Raw genomic sequence first — 19,114 nt, forward strand, 5'->3', positions numbered from 1 at the left:
CGTCCCTGCTCACTCTCATCACCCTGGCCCTCCCCTCTCCGCCCCTCCTCCCCTCCACGCTCAGCAAATACATCAGGCATCGGACATCGAAGCAGAGGCCGCCGCCGCCGCCACCGCTGAGGGAGGACACGGCAGCACGAGCAGCCAAATGACAGGTTTCCCAACATCGGGCGCTGGCCCACACCCGCCAGCAGCAAGGGCAGGAAAGGGGCTCAGGGAGGACAGAGAAGAGCATGCCTCTGGTTCTGGCTGGCGGCTCCTAGGACGGCCAGAGAGGGGACAGAGGACGGTCACCACCCTGAGGACATAGCCAGGGTTAAGAAATGACTGCCTTTCTGCCAAGATGCATAGAGGCATCAAAAATACAGCGGCCAAGTAAGGCCGTGACCCCGACACTCCGCAGGTGAGCGCACCAAACAGCCCGAGCGCCTCCCTCCGGCCTGTGGAGGGCAGGGAGAAGCCCCGGGCACGCTGCCCACAACCCGAAGGAGGCACCGAGGGGCGGCACCGGGGACCGGGGAGCCAGGACCAAGCCCCACGTCCAGCTGTGGAGACAGTGAGGTAACATGTGCAGAAGACACGCAAGGACCACAGCCACCTCTCAGCATGCTGGGACTGCACCCAACAGGCGGCTGCTGGCCCGGCTCGGGGCTGGCCAGGGAGCAGGCCCCAGGGGGAGCAGGCATTCAGTGAGAATGGTGGCGTTGGCAAAAGAAGCCAGGCAGTCTCTTCTGCTTGACAGGACAAAGCAAGAGTGGCCTGGCCAGCGGGCAGGCTCACCCTCCTGGACTCGTGACGTGGGGTGAGCTGGAAAGGACATCTGTCAGGGATTCAGGTAACTGGCTCCAAAGCTGGAGGCTCAGGGGCTCACAGCCCCAAAGAGGACTGAGACCTGAGAGCTACAGAGGTCTTGCCAGGTACTCCCACGCTCAGCTGAGGGCTGGCTGCAGGAGGGGCAGGCCCCGAGCCCAGGCCCTTTTCTGGGACCCAGAAGCCCAAGGGCCATCCAAAAACACCAGACCCCACTCTGGCTGAGGCCTGGTGCTCCCTGGGGTCCTGGCAAAAGCCCCCTCCTGACGGACAGAAAGCAGAGACCAGCAGACTGAGCCCACCCTCTCCACACGTCACGCCCGGCAGGGGGCTCCGCCGCATGGTGGACATGCTGTCCGGGTGACCTCGCTGTCCCAATGGCACCCTGTCCCAATGGCCACTCTCGGGAGCCTGCCTTTGACGTCCTAAGCTGGAGTATGAGGGGGAGTCAACCCAATGAGTATGAAAACAAGACCGTGATGGGATGCAGAAGCCTAGGGGGTAGCAGGACCAACCTACTCCCATCCCTCACGTGGGTCATGGGGGCAAGAACCGGCAGCAAAGGAAGGGCTCTGAGCGCCCCAAGGACAAGGGCTCCTCTGAGCTGCCAGAGGTGCAGCTGATCTCCCGACTGAGCCCCGCCAAGAGGTGAATGCACAGCCAAGCTCTGTAGCACCCGGAGGTGGGGTCCCTCCAATGCAGAGGGGTGAGGAGCAAGACCGGCCTCGGCTGAACTGTCAGCCACCCAGCCCGGAGGTGCCCACCATCCCTGGCAGAGCTCTGAAAGGGCAGCGGTATTGGTCTCAGCCCTAAACTTCTGTCCCTCAGACACCTGACCCTTGGTCAGGCCTGCACACTACAGTCGAGCGTGAGGTTGCAGGCCTGAGAGCAGCAAGTGCCTGCAGACAGGGCCGCAAGCCACAGAGCCCCTCTGTGGACCCTCCGCAACCCGAGACAAAGACAGACCGAAGCCAGCTGGGCCCTGCTGGAATCCCGGGAAGCAAGGCTGCTGGGGGGAGGGCGCCCCTGGACCCAGTCTGAGAAAGGCGGAGACAAGCCGGGCATTCTCCGGACGAGTCGGCAGTGGTTTCAGGGGTGGAAGCAAGCACAGCCACTGCTGACCGAGTGTCTCTCAGCTCGAGTGTTTGCACACATCCATCACTCAGTCCCACAACCTAAGTGCAGGGACTGTAGGCCAATGGCAGGAGTGGGCTCAGACGCGCTAGTGGCTTGTCTGAGACACGGATCTGGAACCAGATTTGAACCCAGGACGGGGCCCCGGGGCCTGCACCCCCTCCACAGCCCATGCCTCAGCAGGTCTTTCTCCCCAACGTGCACATGCGCCCCCACCCATCAGACCTCCCGCCAGGGCCAGAGGCCCACGGGCAACCAGAGGTCACGTGGGCTCACAGGTCAGCCAGGTAGGAGCCTCCGAGCAGGCGAGGAAGCCTATCCCTTGGGTGCAGAGAGGGCCCCCGTAAGGGGCAGAGACCGGGCAGGGCTGAGGGGAGGATCTGCAGGTGCCGGGGGGAAGGAGCGTGAGCGCCGCTCTGAGAGGCACCTTTGGAAGTGCCGCCTGACCTGAGAAAGTAACCACTCTATTACCAAGGACAGCAGCTCAGATAAGGCCGCCCTGGGCCCCCGTTTCAGGTGAAGGAAAGAAAGGCAGACCTCACCCCTGGGGCTTTGAGATGGAAAAAACACCCAAAGTAGTAGTGAGCTAAGTGAAAAAGATGGCGACTGAGGAAACGGAGAGATGGAGAGAGACACAGCAGGAAGCAAAACCGAGCCCCGGGGAGATGCCGGCTCACAGCCCGCGGCCAGGCCTGGGCGAGTCCCCCGGTGGGGACCCCAACACCGAGAAGCTCCTGTGTCAGCTACATTCACGACAAGAATGAGTGCCGGCTGCTCATTAGGAAAAATGGTTTCTGAATAGGCAGACCGACACGCAACTTGCACACATGCCCTCCGTCACGTGAAGGAGCCATGGCTCCACAGAGGCCGGGGAGCGGGGCTGCCGGACAAAGCTGCTGAGTGGAGCACCGTGGCCTGAGGCTGACCTCTCGCCCTCAGGGTCCGCCTTCGGGGCCAGAGGAACTGGGGCGGGAGGGCGCCAAGGCCCGTGTGCGCGGGAGGCGTGGCGGCACCTACCTGAGATCCTCTGCTGCTCCTGAGAAAAGTTAATCCCTTCTCCGATAGAGCTCATGATCTTCTCGATCTGAAACGGAAGAGGAGCACAGGGAGAGGCCGTCAGGCTCGGGCATGGGCAGCTCACCTCCAGACTCTTCCGAGATCCCAAGGGAGCACCAGCCTGCAAGGCACCAGGATCTGCCACAGACGACAGGAGCCCAGTGGCCACAGCCGGGGGAGCGGGGGAGTCTGAAGACATGCTCTGAAGGGCGTGAGCGGGTGGAGATGCCAAAGCCCCCCCAGTTCTCCCGGACCAGGCGGGACTGGGCACATGTCCCTGCACTGCTAGCATTCCAGTCCACGAGAGAGGTGCCAGCTTCACCGCAGGCCGCACCCCATGTGCCCAGAGCAGCGGCAAGTCACAAGCACTCAACAGATCACCGAGACTGCGTGCCCGCCAGCTGCGGTGCGGCCGCCTTCCAGAGCGGAGAGAGCCCATCACCCTGAGAGGAGGGCCCCTTGCTCCCTGGGGCCAGCAATCCGGACAGAGCTCAGCGTCAGGGGTGCGAAGGGCCAGACACTGTCCCCAGGACCACAGCCGAACCCTGGTCTCAACGCGTCTCATGTCTCCAGCGCTGGCCCGGTATGGACCCCCTGCCCAGCCGTCTGGCTCTGGTCACCCCGAGCCAGACCCAAGCCCCCTCCCCAGGACACCTGGCCGGGGGCAGGCCTGGGCAGCGAGGGGCCACCTTCTCTTCCTCCCCTCCTCCTTTCTGGGCTGCAGTGACAATGAGCTCATTCACTTGCTCTTTTTCCAAAGAAACGGGGTGAGAACCTTTTGTACCAGAGCTTGGAGGCTCTCCTCTAAGTGCCAGCGAGGAGCCTGGGACTGACAATCAGAAAAACAGCCGCTCTCCAGCCAGCCTGCAGCTGGCAGACAAAGCTGGCACATTTATACCCGCAGAAGAGCTCAGGGCAGCCCGCCCTGCCCTGCCCGCACTCGTCACCCCCCACCCCCCCACGCCGCACCCCCCGGCAGCCAGGAAGGAGCCATTCTCCAGCTGCAGAATGACTGCCTGCTAGCACACACTGCGCACTCCACCCTGGGCTCCGCAAAAGCCACGGGACCAGGACAGCTGACAAGCGGAGCGGTGGCCGAGGCAGCAGCAGCCCACAGGCTCCGTTCCTTGGTCCCGCCGCCTCAGGGCCGCCCCTCCGCAGGCAGCGCGGTGCGAGGGAGCGGCCTGGTGGACACCCGTGCCTCCGTGTCCAGCCTGTAAAGCAGCGAGAGGTCCTACTCCCACGAAGGGTGGTGTGGACCAGGAGTATCGGGGGCGGAAAGCATGTGGCCAAAGGCCTGGCTCACAGAAGATGCTCAATGAAAGGCCAGTTAGCTTTCCATGTCCCTCCGGCGTTGGAATGCTCTGGCCCTGTGAAACTTATCTTAAAAGTGTTAAAACATATTTTTCTCACATTTATTTTTTGACAGGTACACATTCATATGATTCAGAATTCAAAGGTACAAAGGATATTCAGAGAAAAGTCTCCTGCCCATGGGGCCTAGTTTTTCTCTCCGGAGGAAACCAGTATAACCAGCCGCCCCAGTATCCTCTGGATCTGTCCACTCTACGAATAGATCCCACCTCCCCACTGATGGAGGCATTTAATACTACATCCCACTTCCATTTAATATTACTCCTTGGAAGAGTAGAATACTACTACAGAAGAGAACTTTAAGAAAAAGAAACGTTTTCAATGGATGAGGTACAGCATCCCTTTGTGGCTGTGCCATAGTTATTTTCCAGGCCCTGCCGGGCGGGCGCGGGTGGTCTCCGGTCCTCTCATGGTAAGCAGAGCCACGGCGAACACTGCCCCACGGGCACCTCTGTTCACAGGGGCAGTCCACCTGAGGATGCTTACAGGCACAGGCCACACGGGCCTACCCGCCCTCTGACTCTGCGAAGGCCTTCCAGAGACGGCAGTTGCTAACTGCCCCAGTCAATTCACCCCATTTGCAGAAAACACCGATTTAAAACGTTTATCTTTTCACGACTTAAACCTTTTCTCTAACTTCAACCCCGGGGTCCCGCCGTTCCCCAGAGCAGCCGGCCCCCCCCAGGGAAGGCTCTTCTCCCGCAGGCTGCTCCCCCTGGCTGCTCGCAATGCCACGTCAGCGCCAGGTGAAGCCTGGCTACCAATCAGATTCCAGCCAGGAAGCTGGGCAGAGAGTGGCACACAGTACGTATCTGCTGATGACCTTCTTTTTTTTTTTTTTTTTTTTTTTTTTTTTTTTTTTTTTATATATTTTATTGATTTTTTGTACAGAGAGGAAGGGAGAGAGACAGAGAGTTAGAAACATCGATGAGAGAGAGTCATCGATCAGTTGCCTCTCGCACACCCCCTACCGGGGATATGCCCGCAACCAAGGTACATGCCCTTGACCGGAATCGAACCCGGGTCCCTTCAGTCCCCAAGCCGACGCTCTATCCATTGAGCTACACCGGTCCCGGCTGATGACCTTCTTGTTCCCTCCCGACATTTACAGGAGAAAAGCAGGGCGCTCGCTCGGGTGAGGAAACGTTATCCTCCGTGGGTGACGGGCCCCCATCCCAGGCACCCCTCCAGCCACAGGGTGTGTGTGGGAGAATCACCATGCAGCCCCCATGCAGGTGGAGTCGAGCATATTTTGTTTGCTATTTTACACCCCCCATCCCTGGCCCCTGGGCCTGGCCCACGACACACACACACACACACACACACACACACACACACGAGGGAGAGGAGTAGATAAGGAGAAACATGAACGGTTTCTGTGTTCAAGGCCATGTGGAGGGTCAGGGTGGAGGAGCTGAAAGGGAGGAGATTCCAGGTGTCCTCTGAGGTGAGGTGTTCGCTCACAGGGCATATTTCACAGGTGGCATCACCTGATACCAAAGCCCAGCCGCCTCTCCGATCCACCCCTCTGGCTGCCCTATTCACCAGACGGTGCCAAGGGGCCTTCTGAAGTCACAGCCGACTGGGCCGGACGCCCTGCGCCTCCTGCTCGCCCAGATGCCCTTAGGCCTCCGACCAGGGCCAGGGGAAGCCACAGCCCCGGGCGGCGGTGAGGACTCAGGGCGGTCCCACCCCGGGAAGGGAGCTGTGCTCTGGGACCTGCAGCACGCGCCCCGCCGAGGCCCTCGTTCAGAGCGGAGGACGGGCAGCCAGCAGGACGCTCGGGGCCAGGAGGGAAGGGGCGGTGCAGCGTCCTGCCTGTTCAGAGCCTGGCAGGTCCCGGTTCTGGCAATGCCGGCACAGACTGGGGCTGGTCCTGCCCGGCCTAGGAGACAGGGAGAAGCTGGGCAACACAGTCTCTCCCTGTTCACCCTCCACCCCCCTCCAGGCCCAGAACCAGCAGAGAGTGAATGTGGTCATTCAGTCTACTCTAGACAAAGAGGCAGATACCATTCTGACCTGATCTAGATTGTGTGCAGTTTAACCATTTAGGCTGCTTTCCCAGGAATGGGGGGTGAAGGGTGAGGGGAAGGGGGTGCTGGGCGGGCTCAGCTCAATGCTCTCTTCTCTTCTGTTCAGAATCGATTTCGTTCTGGAGAGACGGGAAACAACCGCAGCCACACTGCACTTCCCTCCAACTGACAGGGAACCTGTGTGTCCGTAAGGAAAGGCCTGAGACTATTGCCATAATGGACTCAGGCTGGGCAACATTCCATTTTTAGAAAGTCCTCAGGATGGTTGTATCTTCACACACACACACACACACACACACCCCGCCCTGGGCTGTATAATATGCACTCCCCATGTGCCCCCCCACACCTCCCCCCAGGGCTGTATAAACCGCATTCCCTATGTGTCTGAAAACAAAACCAAACACACACACGGGGGGTCTGAGTGCCTGGAACACGGAGTCTGGCTGCCCACGGGCTGCAGCGGGAGGTGACCCTGTGCACAGAGCCTTCGCCACCAGGAGCACCTCGGACTAGGAATCCACTTTCCGGGAGAGGAGGGGGAGCTGGTTCTGAGGGCACTCTGTGGGGTGGGAGGGTGAGGCAGGCTCCAGCTATAGCCACACATCAGAGCAGGTCGGCCTGCCTGTGAGCAGGGGCCCGTGCAGCGGAGGGGGAAAGGGATGGCCTTCCTTCTGCCTCTTCTGTGCACATGGGAACATGAGATGTGGCTCCTGAGGCCCCCTCCTCCCACTCGGAGGACACACACAGTCTCCTAGCGCCTGCAGTTCCAGTCTCCTCCACCCCCAACATTCACCATCACATCCGCCCAGAAACACTCTCTGCACTTGTGTTTCCCCGGCGAGCTGTTCCCGGCAGGTCCCAGACACCCCGCAGCGCGCAGGGCGGCGGGTCCCAGACACCCCGGAGCGCGCAGGGCGGCGGGTCCCAGACACCCCGCAGCGCGCAGGGCGGCGGGTCCCAGACACCCCGGCGCGCGCAGGGCGGCGGGTCCCAGACACCCCGGAGCGCGCAGGGCGGTGAGGCAGACACCCCGGAGCGCGCAGGGCGGCGGGGCAGACACCCCGGAGCGCGCAGGGCGGCGGGTCCCAGACACCCCGGAGCGCGCAGGGCGGCGGGTCCCAGACACCCCGGAGCGCGCAGGGCGGCGGGGCAGACACCCCGGAGCGCGCAGGGCGGCGGGTCCCAGACACCCCGGAGCGCGCAGGGCGGCGGGGCAGACACCCCGGAGCGCGCAGGGCGGCGGGTCCCAGACACCCCGGAGCGCGCAGGGCGGCGGGTCCCAGACACCCCGGAGCGCACAGGGCGGCGATCCTGGCCCCTTCTCCAGCCGCACTGGGGTCTCAGCTCCATCGGCCTCACCATGGGGCACTCAGCTGTGACCACGTTAACTCTCCCACCCCATCTCACCCCTCCTGTGACACAGAGACCACGGGCGTGCTGGCCTGTGCTTGGCCCTCAGACGGTGGAATGAGGACCGTCGTGGACCACAGTCCCGTCTCTAACCTCCTCTCTCCCCCCACGCCATCCTTCCCATCCCTCTGGAGGCCGTGCAGGGCCTTGCTCTCACCCAGGTCTACGGCCCGCCCTTTCCTGACTCGCAGGTGCCCACGCCCGACTACAACTTGCCTGCAGGGAGCCCTGCCTGCACACAGCGGCTGCCCATGGCCTTCTCACAACAGCAGTCTTTAACTCAAGCCCCAGAAACTGCTGGGGAAGAACAAACATTGGGAGACTAGGCTGCACTGAACTTTATTGCTGCTCGCCACATCACACTGGGTTGTGTGCCAAGTCCTGGCTGTAAAAAGTGGGACAAGACTCTATAAGAGTGATGAGGATTATGTGTTTGGGTTCTAATCCAATTTGTACAATCTACTCTCCGTTTCCGAGCAGGTTTCCTGGGGGAGGGGGTGGCGGATAGGAGCACATAAGCCTCAGAGAGGCCTCAGGCCCCTCGGACCCGGGCAACCAGGCTCAAGGGCCTCTGGGTTCTTTCACCAATGCCCCCATGCCGCCCCCCGGCCCCGCCCTCCCACGTCCACAGGGCAGCCAGCGCTGACTGCTAGCCTGGCTGCGCGGTAACCAGCCCAGGAAACACCCCAAACTCCCACTCGTGTCCATTTCCTCAGCAGTGTGGCCGGGAAGGTCCGATGCTGCAGGGGACACCTGCCTGGTAGCACCAGGGTTGTCAGATGTGGAACTACGAGCACCAAACTCATGTATTTACGATGTTGAACAAAAACTGCATCTATGCAATACAAACACACTGCCAGTCTCCATCGCTGACCGGCGTGCGGGTCCTGCAGCTTGCCTCGTAGCTCTGAACTCGGGAAGCGGGAAGAAGCTGGGTAACTGAGGCTGAGAGTCCCCAAACTTCAGGTTAAAGCAGCGCTAACATCTCTCCGATGAGCACCACAGGAGCACGTGCTGCAGTGAGTTGTCCCCATGAAGCCAGAGGCCCTGGCGGAGGGGCAGGCACTGAGGGGAGGGACGAGAGGGGACTGTCTGGGTGAGATAATTTCCATATCTTGAGATGAATCTGGCCTCACAAATGTATGTATTTATCAAAACTCATGGAATGGTAGATTTAAGATTTATGCACTTAGCTCTGCATAAATTTACTCTCCCCCAAATAACTACATAAAAATATTGAACACTGGTTAATGTCATGATAAAATGTTTAAGGATGAAATGTACCGATGGTCTGCATGTTTGAAATGCATGGGAAATAACGGTTTTAAAGTAGGCCGAGATATGGAGAGACACGAGATAAAGCAAGTACCGCACACGCTAACTGGGAGCCGAGGCTCTCGGCGGGGATGGAAGTGTGCGCTCTTCAAGCCTCTCTCCAGTTTCCTGAATGTTCAAATTTTTAGAAATATTTTCCGGGGGGAAATCTTTCAGAGTCAAATCGCTTAGAGAAAAATAAACTATAAGCTTAACCTTGGTTCACGTTTCATTTCTAATGAACTCTGCTCAACCTGCTAATGAGAGACATGCCCACAGGCCACGGACACGAGAGGAGGAGGAGGCCGACTCTATCCCGGCACAGCCTCTCGGCTGGCGCGCTCGCTCTGCCAGAGCAGGTGACCAGTCTTGACGGTCAGAGCTCCCTCACGCTCCGTCCGGGGCCCCAGAAATGGGCTCAGGCTGGTGGGGCTGAAAGACACTGACCGCTCCCTCCGTGGGCAGCACTAGGCTGGCAGGATGCATTTGCCTCCTTCTCAGCCTTCTGATAGCGATGGAGGAGGAGACCAAGTGCACACACGGGCACTGCAGCCAGGCGAGGCGTGTGCGTGCTGAGGGCACACGGCTGCAGTCACCTTTGCCGAGAATTGAACTCAGGTGCTGACATAGGCAGCCTTCCCTTTGGAAAGTGCTCTGGCTGTGTTAACACGGAGCCTTGGGGGGGGGGGGTGTGAGGGGGGGGGTCTGGTCTTAGGGCTGGCTCCCCCGCGGGTCTTGGCACTGCACACCAGCTCATGACTCCCTCCCTCAGATTCGGTTCATCCGCACCCCGCGCCCCGGAAGGCGAGGGTTTGTCCCATTTTACAGAAGAGAAAACAAGCATCAGAAGAAATACGGAGCGCCCATGGTCACAGGCTGGAAACACACCTCAGTGCCCTGACCCCTGCGCCCACCTTATCCAGGGCCTCGCTTCTGCTCTGTCAGGGCTGAGAATGCAGCTCCAGCCTGTAGGCCAGACCACAGACAGGCGTGGGAGCGGCGGGGAAATGAAGACTTTGGAGGAAGAAACATGATTCAAATCCACTTAATTCGTTGTGGAACCTGGGCCAGTCACTTAATCTTTTTTCCTTTTCTACCAAGTGTGGAAAAGGCCCTCCCCAGGGGCTCGCTGTGTGGACAAATGCCCTCTCCTCCTCAGGCCCCGTTTCCTCTCGGGCAGAGCGGACACAGGCACTCAGAGCTGCTGCCAACACCTGGCGAAGGGCAGAGTGGGGTGGGTGCGGTGTGGACAGAGCCTGACAGCGTCAGGCACGAGGACACGGGGCTGCCGGCTCTGCGCTTCGCCCAGGACGCGGGCTCCGGGGCCACCGCGTTCCCCGAGAGGCATCGCCCCGACGTGAGGCGGCTCCTGGCTGGTGAGAGCCGCCCCCTCCGTCTGCCGCTCCCGGAGATTCCGGCCCCTGCCACGGCCGGCCCACAGCAGCGGCACCGAGGACCTTCTTACAGAGGTTCCTGAGCCCAGTCACCGGGTTTGTTTGCCTCGGTGCCCACCCGGCCGCTGCCAGTCTTCCTCACGCCCAGAAAGAACCCCGCAACCCTGGTACAGCCACAGCCGCCGGCCAACAGTCCGCGCACGCCCCGCGCCCGGCTCTTGTGAGATTCGGAAGGGTTTGCACTCCTGATTCACACTCATCTGGTGCCAAAACCAACAGAATCCCACCTAAAAACAAGCTCTCCAAGCCCAGGTTCCTGTGTGTGTGTTAAAGGACAAGCCTCCTTGGCAGACAATGCTGAGAACGTGCGTGTGACCACAGCTGCTTCCGGGACACTCAGTGGGAGCCGCGCTCAGGACACACCTTTCCGGGTGGAGTGCCGCCTGGAGAAGGGGGGCTCCTTGTAAGAATGGGGACAACACCGAGAGCGAGAGGAACAGGGTCCCGGCGCAGGCCCACCCTGCCCTTCCTGGGAGCAGGTGAGGCCTGGGGGCTCCGGGCAGGCCGGTGGGCGGGGACTGCGGAACCAGCACGGGCACCCACCCGGCAAGGCTGCCCACGACCTCCACTTCCCCGACCGACCGACCGGTCAGCTACCTGCAGGCCTCACCTGTCCCGACTCCCTCAGGAAACCACACCAACTCGGGTGGGTTCGGGCGGGTTGGCAGCGGGCAGGCTTCTCCCGCACAGGGCCTGCTGCTCCCTGCCCCTCCCGACAACCCCGAACCACTGCGTTCCGCTAACAAGTCAGTTGGGGCATTTCCAACACCGTGTGAGATGGTTATATTAGTTGATGGAAAGAGAAAATGTAATTAAACATTGCATAAGTGATGAAACAAGTGAGTGTAACAAGAGCTGTTTCTGTGACAACCAAGTAGATACTCTGAAGAGACTTTAATAACAGGATCATTTTTTAAAAATGTGTTCTTGAATTAAGTGTTAGAGAAATGTAAAAAATCCTAAGTACAGAACTTAGATTGCATCACAAGTAGCTAAATTCTTGCTTTCTTTTTTATTTTTTCTTTAATTATTTTAGAAAGAAGACAGGAGAAAGAGGGAAGAGAGAGAGAAACAGAAACACTGATGTGAGAGAAACATCAATCGGTTGTCTCCTGCACATGCCCAACTGGGGATCAAACCTGCAACCTGGGTATATGCCTCGAAAGGATTCGAACCCACAGCCTTCTGGTGTAGGGGAGATGCTCCAACTGAGCCACACCTGCCAGGGCTGACTTTACTTTTAAGAACTCAAACTGTAAGTTTAAGTCACTGATGTACTGTGGATATGGCTCGTGTGATAGGGCAGAGGGCTCCGAATTAGCTGTCCGTGCAGGTCCACGCGGAGCCCACATCAATAGGCTGGGATGCACTCCTACTTGTTGGGGTAAATTAAATTGTCCGTATTCTTCTTAAAAACGACCTCTCCTGCCCTGCCAGGTGTGGCTCAGAGGTTGAGCGTTGACCCAGGAACCGAGAGGTCACAGGTTTGATTCCCAGTCAGGGCACATCCCCAGGTGGTGGGTTTGATCCCCAGTAGGGGGCGTGCAAGAGGCAGCTGGCCAATGATTCTCTCTCTTCATTGATGTTTCTATCTCTCTCCCCCTCTCCCTTCCCCTCTGAAATAAATAGATATATTTTTAAAAAGTGGCCACTCCCTTTAACGAGTTTTGTCATTAAACAACCCATCCCACTGGCTGTCGAGAGCCCCTGGGGGAGCCGCAGTGTCTGGTAACCCCATCCGCCATCGGCACTGCAGCGGCCGGGCAGGATCCTCCAGACACAGAACCCCGCTCTGTCTGCTTTTCCTAAAAAGCCTCTCCCCTGAGGGCGGGAACATCTCCCGGTGACTCCCCACACTGTGGCTCCTCCTGAGCCATGCCGTTTGCTTTCACTGATCACTGTCACTCAGGTCCAGGGCCAGCCCGCCAGGGTCCTGGGATCATCGGGTTACAGACCAAAGGCATTGGCACGGCCCGGGCACTGACATCCTATCAGCCCAGAGGCCCCTCACACAGGCCAGCGGGGTGAGCAGGAGCTGCCCTCAGCCCACCCTGGCCCGGAGCTGGGGGCACGGAGCCAGAGGCTCACGAGTTAACTAAGACGACCTTCCCCTTCCCGGTCCCCTGACCTCCCCTGGCAGATCACGGGGCACAGAGGGAAGCAGCTGGAGTCCTCCGAGACTCAAGATGTGCTGTGATGCTCAAGGGCATCCAAGGGCACCCAACAAAGAGGCCTGAGCCAGGAAGCAGTCTGTGTCTTGTCGTACCCCAGCCCCACCAGTACAAACATTACGAATAGCATCCCTTGGCCCCCAAACGTAATCACAGAGGACGGATACGTGGAAATGCTCCCTGTGAATGACAGGTGTGTGCAGGGAGGAGCGCCGTGTGCGGGTGGGAAAGCAGAGCTCAGGAGTCCGGACAACAGAGCGTGAGATGCCCGACGGGCTGGAGGCCTGACATGGAGCTGCCGCCTACCCTACATTCCGGCTGAGCTGACACCGAGCCTGAGCCGGGCAGGCCTCTGCCTCCTCTGCACCCCGCTCCTCTCCCGTCGTTCCCAGGACCAGCTCGAGCCCCTGTGCTGTCCCACGCTATGCGTGATCTAACGGGCCATTTTCAGAGCCGGCTTTATGCTTGGTCTCTCCCTTTGGAAAAGCACATACGCTGTCTGAACTTTGTCTGTAAACTGGAATGACACCTGCTTCCAGGGCTGCGAGGGGATGAAATGTGGTAACACATTTGATGACACGGCCTTGTCTGCTAGGCCGATGCCCTGCCGGCTGCATTGGCTCGGCAATAGAAACCCGCGGCAGGACACATCCCCAGGTTGTGCCCTGCCGAACGGACACAGGCCGAATGGACAGCACACAGGCATGCTCTTGGGGTGCTGGCCCTGCCATGGCCACGGGCTGCGAGCCTCTGTGTTTCCCAAGGGCCAGCAGGCCTGAGCGCTGGGCAGGCGTGGCCGGGACCCCGAGAAGCACACGAAGAGCCTCAGCGACTCTTGGGAGGGGCTTGTTCGCGGCGAACATCTCGCTCCAATTTGAGATTTCCCCCAGAGGACACGAGAGGGAAGAGGGGTGCGTCCAGGCGGGTGTGTGGCCTCTTTCCCGGGGAACCCCCCACCCCCACCCCCACTGTGGCCCTGAGTTCCCGCAGCAACTGCCTCCCCGTCAGCCCGTGCTGACCTCGGCACAGGAACCGTGTTCTCTTCTTATAAAAAGTGAAACATTTCTTAGATCCAAGAGTCTGGTTTACAATATTATGATCAATGACAGCCACAGATGGCCCGTCCACACGCCTGCCGCCTAGCTTCAGACCTAGAACACAGAACTAAACGCCACCTCCTGGAATAGCCCCCCCGCCCCCCTCTTCTGGCTGACCATCCCTGTCAGTGCTCCACACAACACAGACCCGGCCCCTTTCTTGGCCTCGTGGCAGCAGCACAACTTATGTCCCTGAAGTAAGCCACGGGGTCTGGGCCAGAGCTCAGGGCCAGGGCTCCCGGCTGGAGAGGAAGGGGTGGGGGTGGGGGGGCAGACCCAGCGTGAGGGAGCAGCCCCGGGGAGGGAGAGCAGCAGGCCTGCATCTCGGCGGGCGGGGGGAGGTCACGGGCTTCTGGGACTCCTGAGAATACCCGCTCCCTCTCTGGGGCCAAGCCTCACGTTCAAACACAAGCACCCTGGGCAACAGAGGAGCGCCTCCCCAAGCAGCCCGCAGAGCCCGCCGGAGCCCTGTGGACCTCACTCCCGGCGCGTTGGCAAGGAAGCCTTGCCAGTCACAATGGCAAAGTACGTTTTCTCAGAAGAGCCCGGGACAGCGGCACCCGGGAGGGCGGGCAGGAGACCATGCTGCCCTCCCCTCCGGGAGACCTTGGCACCGGGCCCTGGGCCACTGCCTGCGAAGACCACCCAGCCTCGCCGCACCGGACCCCCCAGCAGCCACACCAAGAGTCTCAGCGGCTTTGTGAGCGTTTATCGCCGCCAAGAACTGTTCTCGAGGGGCCCGTGAGAGGCAGGGCCCTGGAGGAGGGAGCGGAGTAAGTCTCAGGGCGCCGTCAGGAGACGCCAAGGAAAGCCCGAGTGTGTTATGTCTGAGGAAGAGCCAGGGCCACGGCTACTTCTAGTTCTTCCCATAGTTTTACAGCCTCGCCACTGCGGCCTGCTCACAGGCGGCCAGCTTCCCACTTCTGTTCTGCCCAGCAAGCAGGCAGCACTGGAAGGGGCTTGTGTGCTTATTCCAAATACAGGAAAACGGGGAGACCACCGCACCTGAGTCCTTCCTCCAGGCTCTGGGAGGGGAGGAGAGTGGGAGACGGGCAGGCGGCCTGACCAGGGTGCCAACCCCTTCGGCTGTGAAGAGAAGGGCGAAGGGAAGCTTGCTGAGGCCATGAGAGTCCAGAGCAAAAAGGTCAGGGGCTCCAGATTGGGCTCCCCACTCCACATTCACTGAGGTGTGGGGAGCCGTGGTTCCTAAGTCTACCTCTTACACAACCCAATGCTCGAGCAACAAACAAACTGGTGCAGAGAAAGTAAGTTCAGACTGAAGGGAGTACACATGATCAGCAGAGATTTGCTTTCCTTAAATATCTCTGCGCTCTGGCTGTGTGCACGTGTATATGTGTGCATGTGTGTATATGTGTGCGCGCATGCATATACATGTGTGCATGTGCATGTGTATACATATGCATATCCTTGCATGTGTATGTTTTGTGTGTTGTTGCGTGCATGTGGTGTGCATGTGTATGCACACATGTATCAGAATCTCAAATATGCTCCCACATGGTTGAAAATAAACAGATGGCTCAGTCAAAACTGTGAAGTAGAAATCTCTAACCTGTTTTTGTCTTTTAATTATTTGCTCCCAGAAGTGGGACTGAGTGAGCACAGCCGGCACAGGGATCAGCAAGCTCAGGCCTCGGGCTCTTGGCACCGGGTGGTGGAAACCGGGACAGGAAGGCGAGGGCCGCACGAGGCAGGAAGGGAAACTGAGGCTCAGGGAGGTTAAGTAACTCAGCCGAGCCAATGAGACGGGCAGCAGGGGCTAACCCTTGCTTCTTGCCTCTGCTGAGCTCCCCACGGGTCCTGCAGGAAGGTGGGGGCAGGACGTGGAGCAGCCGCTTCAAAGGCCCTGAAGCCCCGAGAGCTGAGCCCTGGGGGAGAAAGCCCTGAGGTGAAATGAGCTTCCTCACCCTCAGTCCTGCAGGCCCGGCCTTGCCTCCCTCAGGAGGCAGAGCACTGCGCTCTCCTCCTCAACAGGGGGCTGGGGCCATGGTCCCTAAACTCAGCAAGTCTGTGAGCCCCCGCCCCCTCCCCTTCCCTCAGCTGGGATAACAAGAATGTTTTAACGTTGCCAACTTTTCATCACAGCAAATAAGGACTTTCAACTACCATGACGGAAGGGTGAGGGAGACGGCTGGGAAGCCAAGCAGCTCTGCTTGGGAGGGGCGACTGTGCAAACCTGCGCAGAACACAGCGGCCAGAGCCAGGGCACGCGTGCAACGCTGGTGAGCCTGGGAGGCCTGCGGTCAGGTCACACCGATGCCACCTCCTGGTCCGAGACTGTCGCAGGGCTATGTAATGTATGGCCGTCGACAGAAACTGGGTAAAGGTACTGAATAAAGGGCCTCTCTGTTTTATTTCTGCAACTTCCTATGAATCTATAATTATCTATCTTCCAGATATATAAAGGCTAATATGCAAAGTGTCCCCTTGGGAGTTCGACCAGGAGACAGGGAGTTCGATCGCTCACTATGACATGACCACCAGGGGGCGGTGTGGAATGAAGGCAGGCCCCGGCCAGCAGCCAGAAGGCCCTGATTGACCCTGATCGCCAGCCAGGCCTAGGGACCCTACCCATGCAGAAATTTCGTGCACCAGGCCTCTAGTTTCAAAATAAAAAGCATGAATAAAGGAAAAGAATTGTAGGTAAACACGAACACTATCCTGTTTTATAAAAAGACGTCCGAAGTACAAAGATAGGATGGACATCATCAGAATAAAGGCAGCTGGCAGCCCACCACCCAGCAGCACCACCCTGCACACGCCCTGTCCCTCACTACCCCCTGCATGGGGGACCAGTCAAGGCTGTGCTGAGGATTATCGTGGTAAGAACGCAAGTTCTGGCTCCTCCATCCTCATCAGCCTGGTAAGCGGCCACATCGGGCCCACAGACCCCCAGGGAGGCCTGGCACAGCTCCCGTCTCCGCGTCAGGAACGGCCAGAACACAAATGTGGGCAGGACGCACGCAGGCTGTGGGGCAGCGGGAAAAGGCATGAGGGCTTTGCTGGCGAGGAGTTTAAGTCCCTCTTCTGCCTCTCCTCCTACCAGTGCCCAGACCCCGACTTCTCCCTTCTCCCCCAGGGCAAAGAGAGCACACACACCAGAGACAACCGGGTTTGCACATTTACTCCACCTGCTCCCAAGAACTGGGGTCTCATCGCACGGCACCCCTCCTCCGCCCCCTGCCACCCCCGTGGCAGCTGCTATGTGACCCGAGTCCCTGCATGCCACAGCCCCTCCAGCACGGCAGCCAGGAGCAGGTCTGTCCTGAGAAGCCTGAGACAGCCTGGTGCTCAGGGACCACGGCGGGTGCGTCAGTGCTGCCTGCACCGCTCGGCAGCATCACTGCCGAGCCTGCCAATGGGAGTTTTAACAGCAAGCCCTGCGACTCCGAGGGTCTCATGGGGCCACCGGAGCTCCAGCCTGCACCCTGGGCAGACGGGCTTAGTGTCTGCCCCCGCCCCCCCCCCCCCCCCGGGAGCTGCCCTCACCCAGACTGACCTGGGTGGCAGATAGATAGCCAGGCTCCCTGCACGGACGGGGAGAACTGAGGCACCTGCCAGGGTCCCAGCAGACCGGGCCCGGGGCCCACAGAGGTCCCCCTTGTAACAAACCCTGATGCTTTGCTTTCCTCTCACTCCCCGCTCCCCTACAGTGCTTCTGGGCTCACCTCCCGAAGAAGCTGCTTGCATCCAAATCCAGATTTTGGGGGGGACTCTACCTAAGACAGATGGTCACAGGGAACCCAAAGTTAGGAAACTGGAGCCAAATTTCAGTGTGAACAAGTGTACCCTGGGTGTCTGAGGATGTATATCTAGGTAATGGAAACTGCTCACGCCACAGCGGCTATCAGACACCAGGAAGCTACTGGGGGGAACCACCAGAACTTGACTTGCGCGGGTCATACTCATCATCGCCGTTTATGCCAACTGCTGATCATTTGCCTAATTCCCACCAGCACAGTAATGGGCATGGATGGAGTAGGTGTCTCAGATAAAACCTGCGTGGAATTTATGCGATTACAGGGCTCTGCACCCCCACACTTGGCTCTCACGCGGAGGACGCCTGCTGAGACGGAGCTCTTGAAGCAGGGCTGCCACTTCCGTGGCGAGGGGCCCCCGGGAGAGCTGGTGGGACACTGTGGCTGGGCTCCCCTGGCACCTCGCTCAGGGCCTGGGAGCAGCCAGGACCTCGCATTTCTCGCCAGTTCCCAGGTGCAGCTGGTGCAGCCACCCGCGGTCACAACAAAAACCACTGCTTCAAGGTGCCACGACGAGGGCGAGAGCCAGCCACCAGGTTAACTTCCCAGCCGGCATCTGTTTCAAACGGAGGGACCTTCCAACAGCAGCCGAAGCAGAGCAGGTCTGGAGTGCTGGCAACTCAAACCCAAAACAGCAAAATGAGCTCCAGTAGTCAAACAGCCCCCAGGAGACCGGCCTGCTCTTTAACCAGCAGCTGGGAGTGCCCACTCTGCGCAAAGAGGTTGCCAGGCAACTGAGGTTTGGGCACCACCAAAGGTAGGTCACATCCTCCAGGGGCCTGCTTACTAACCTGTAAAGCGGCAACTCAGGTTTAGGGAACCGCCCAACTCTGAGGTTTTACTGTGAATCAAAGCAGCCCTGGCAGCAGCCCTGACCCCAAGACCCTCCTAGGGTCAGCCCCATTCATGAAAGGTGCTGCCGAGGAGAGCACCCAGCATGACATCCATGCCCGTAATCAGTTCCATTACGGCATTTAATCACGCCCAGGGCGCAGGGAAAGCTGGAGCCGCCCCTGGAATGAAGGACGCTCTGATAACCCCGCGGCGGGGTTTAGAAGAGCCTGGTGCTAACAGCCTTCCTGCTCTGCATGCAAAGCAGGGCGCTGCGGGGAGCGGCGGGCAGCCCCGTGAAGGGCAGCCCCGTGAAGGGCAGCCCCGGGAGCGTGTTCCTGGGCCTGGCTCCTGCACGCCTCCCCCCGCCGTCCACAGCGGCGCTCCGACCTTGCAGATTCCACGGGAACCTGCAGGAAGTGTATCCCGCCTCACAGACAGAGGAACCGATACCCGACAAGTCACTGTGGAACCAAGAAGAGCAGTGAGGCTGCCTGGTGTCCTTCACTCGCCTGGCCGCCTCTGCGCAGCACGTGGCCGGCCGGGGTCGGGAGAAGAACCAGCTAAAGCCAAGCTCAGCCGAAGCCGGGGTGTCAGCGTGGCGCTGAGGGGACAGGTGGAGGCAGAGCCCAGCAGCGGCAGCAGCAGGCGTCC

At 59.7% G+C, this 19,114-nt stretch overlaps 1 protein-coding gene across 9 annotated transcripts in view; it reads right to left on the bottom strand.

The window, feature by feature from the left end:
* The window catches only part of ANKS1A (ankyrin repeat and sterile alpha motif domain containing 1A), a 174,669-nt gene that overhangs the window by 36,047 nt on the left and 119,508 nt on the right, over window positions 1–19,114 (bottom strand). For all 9 annotated transcript variants that reach the window (XR_006739975.1, XM_036415306.2, XM_036415309.2 and 6 more), the window contains one exon: window positions 2,962–3,028. Coding sequence is in view for 8 of the 9 variants with exons in the window: in XM_036415306.2 (XP_036271199.1) it covers window positions 2,962–3,028 (67 nt within the window). In the remaining variant the exon portion in view is untranslated. The remainder of the gene's footprint in view (window positions 1–2,961; window positions 3,029–19,114) is intronic.

Source organism: Pipistrellus kuhlii, unplaced genomic scaffold (assembly GCF_014108245.1).
Source record: "Pipistrellus kuhlii isolate mPipKuh1 unplaced genomic scaffold, mPipKuh1.p scaffold_m20_p_5, whole genome shotgun sequence".
Classification (NCBI taxonomy): Eukaryota; Metazoa; Chordata; class Mammalia; order Chiroptera; family Vespertilionidae; genus Pipistrellus; species Pipistrellus kuhlii.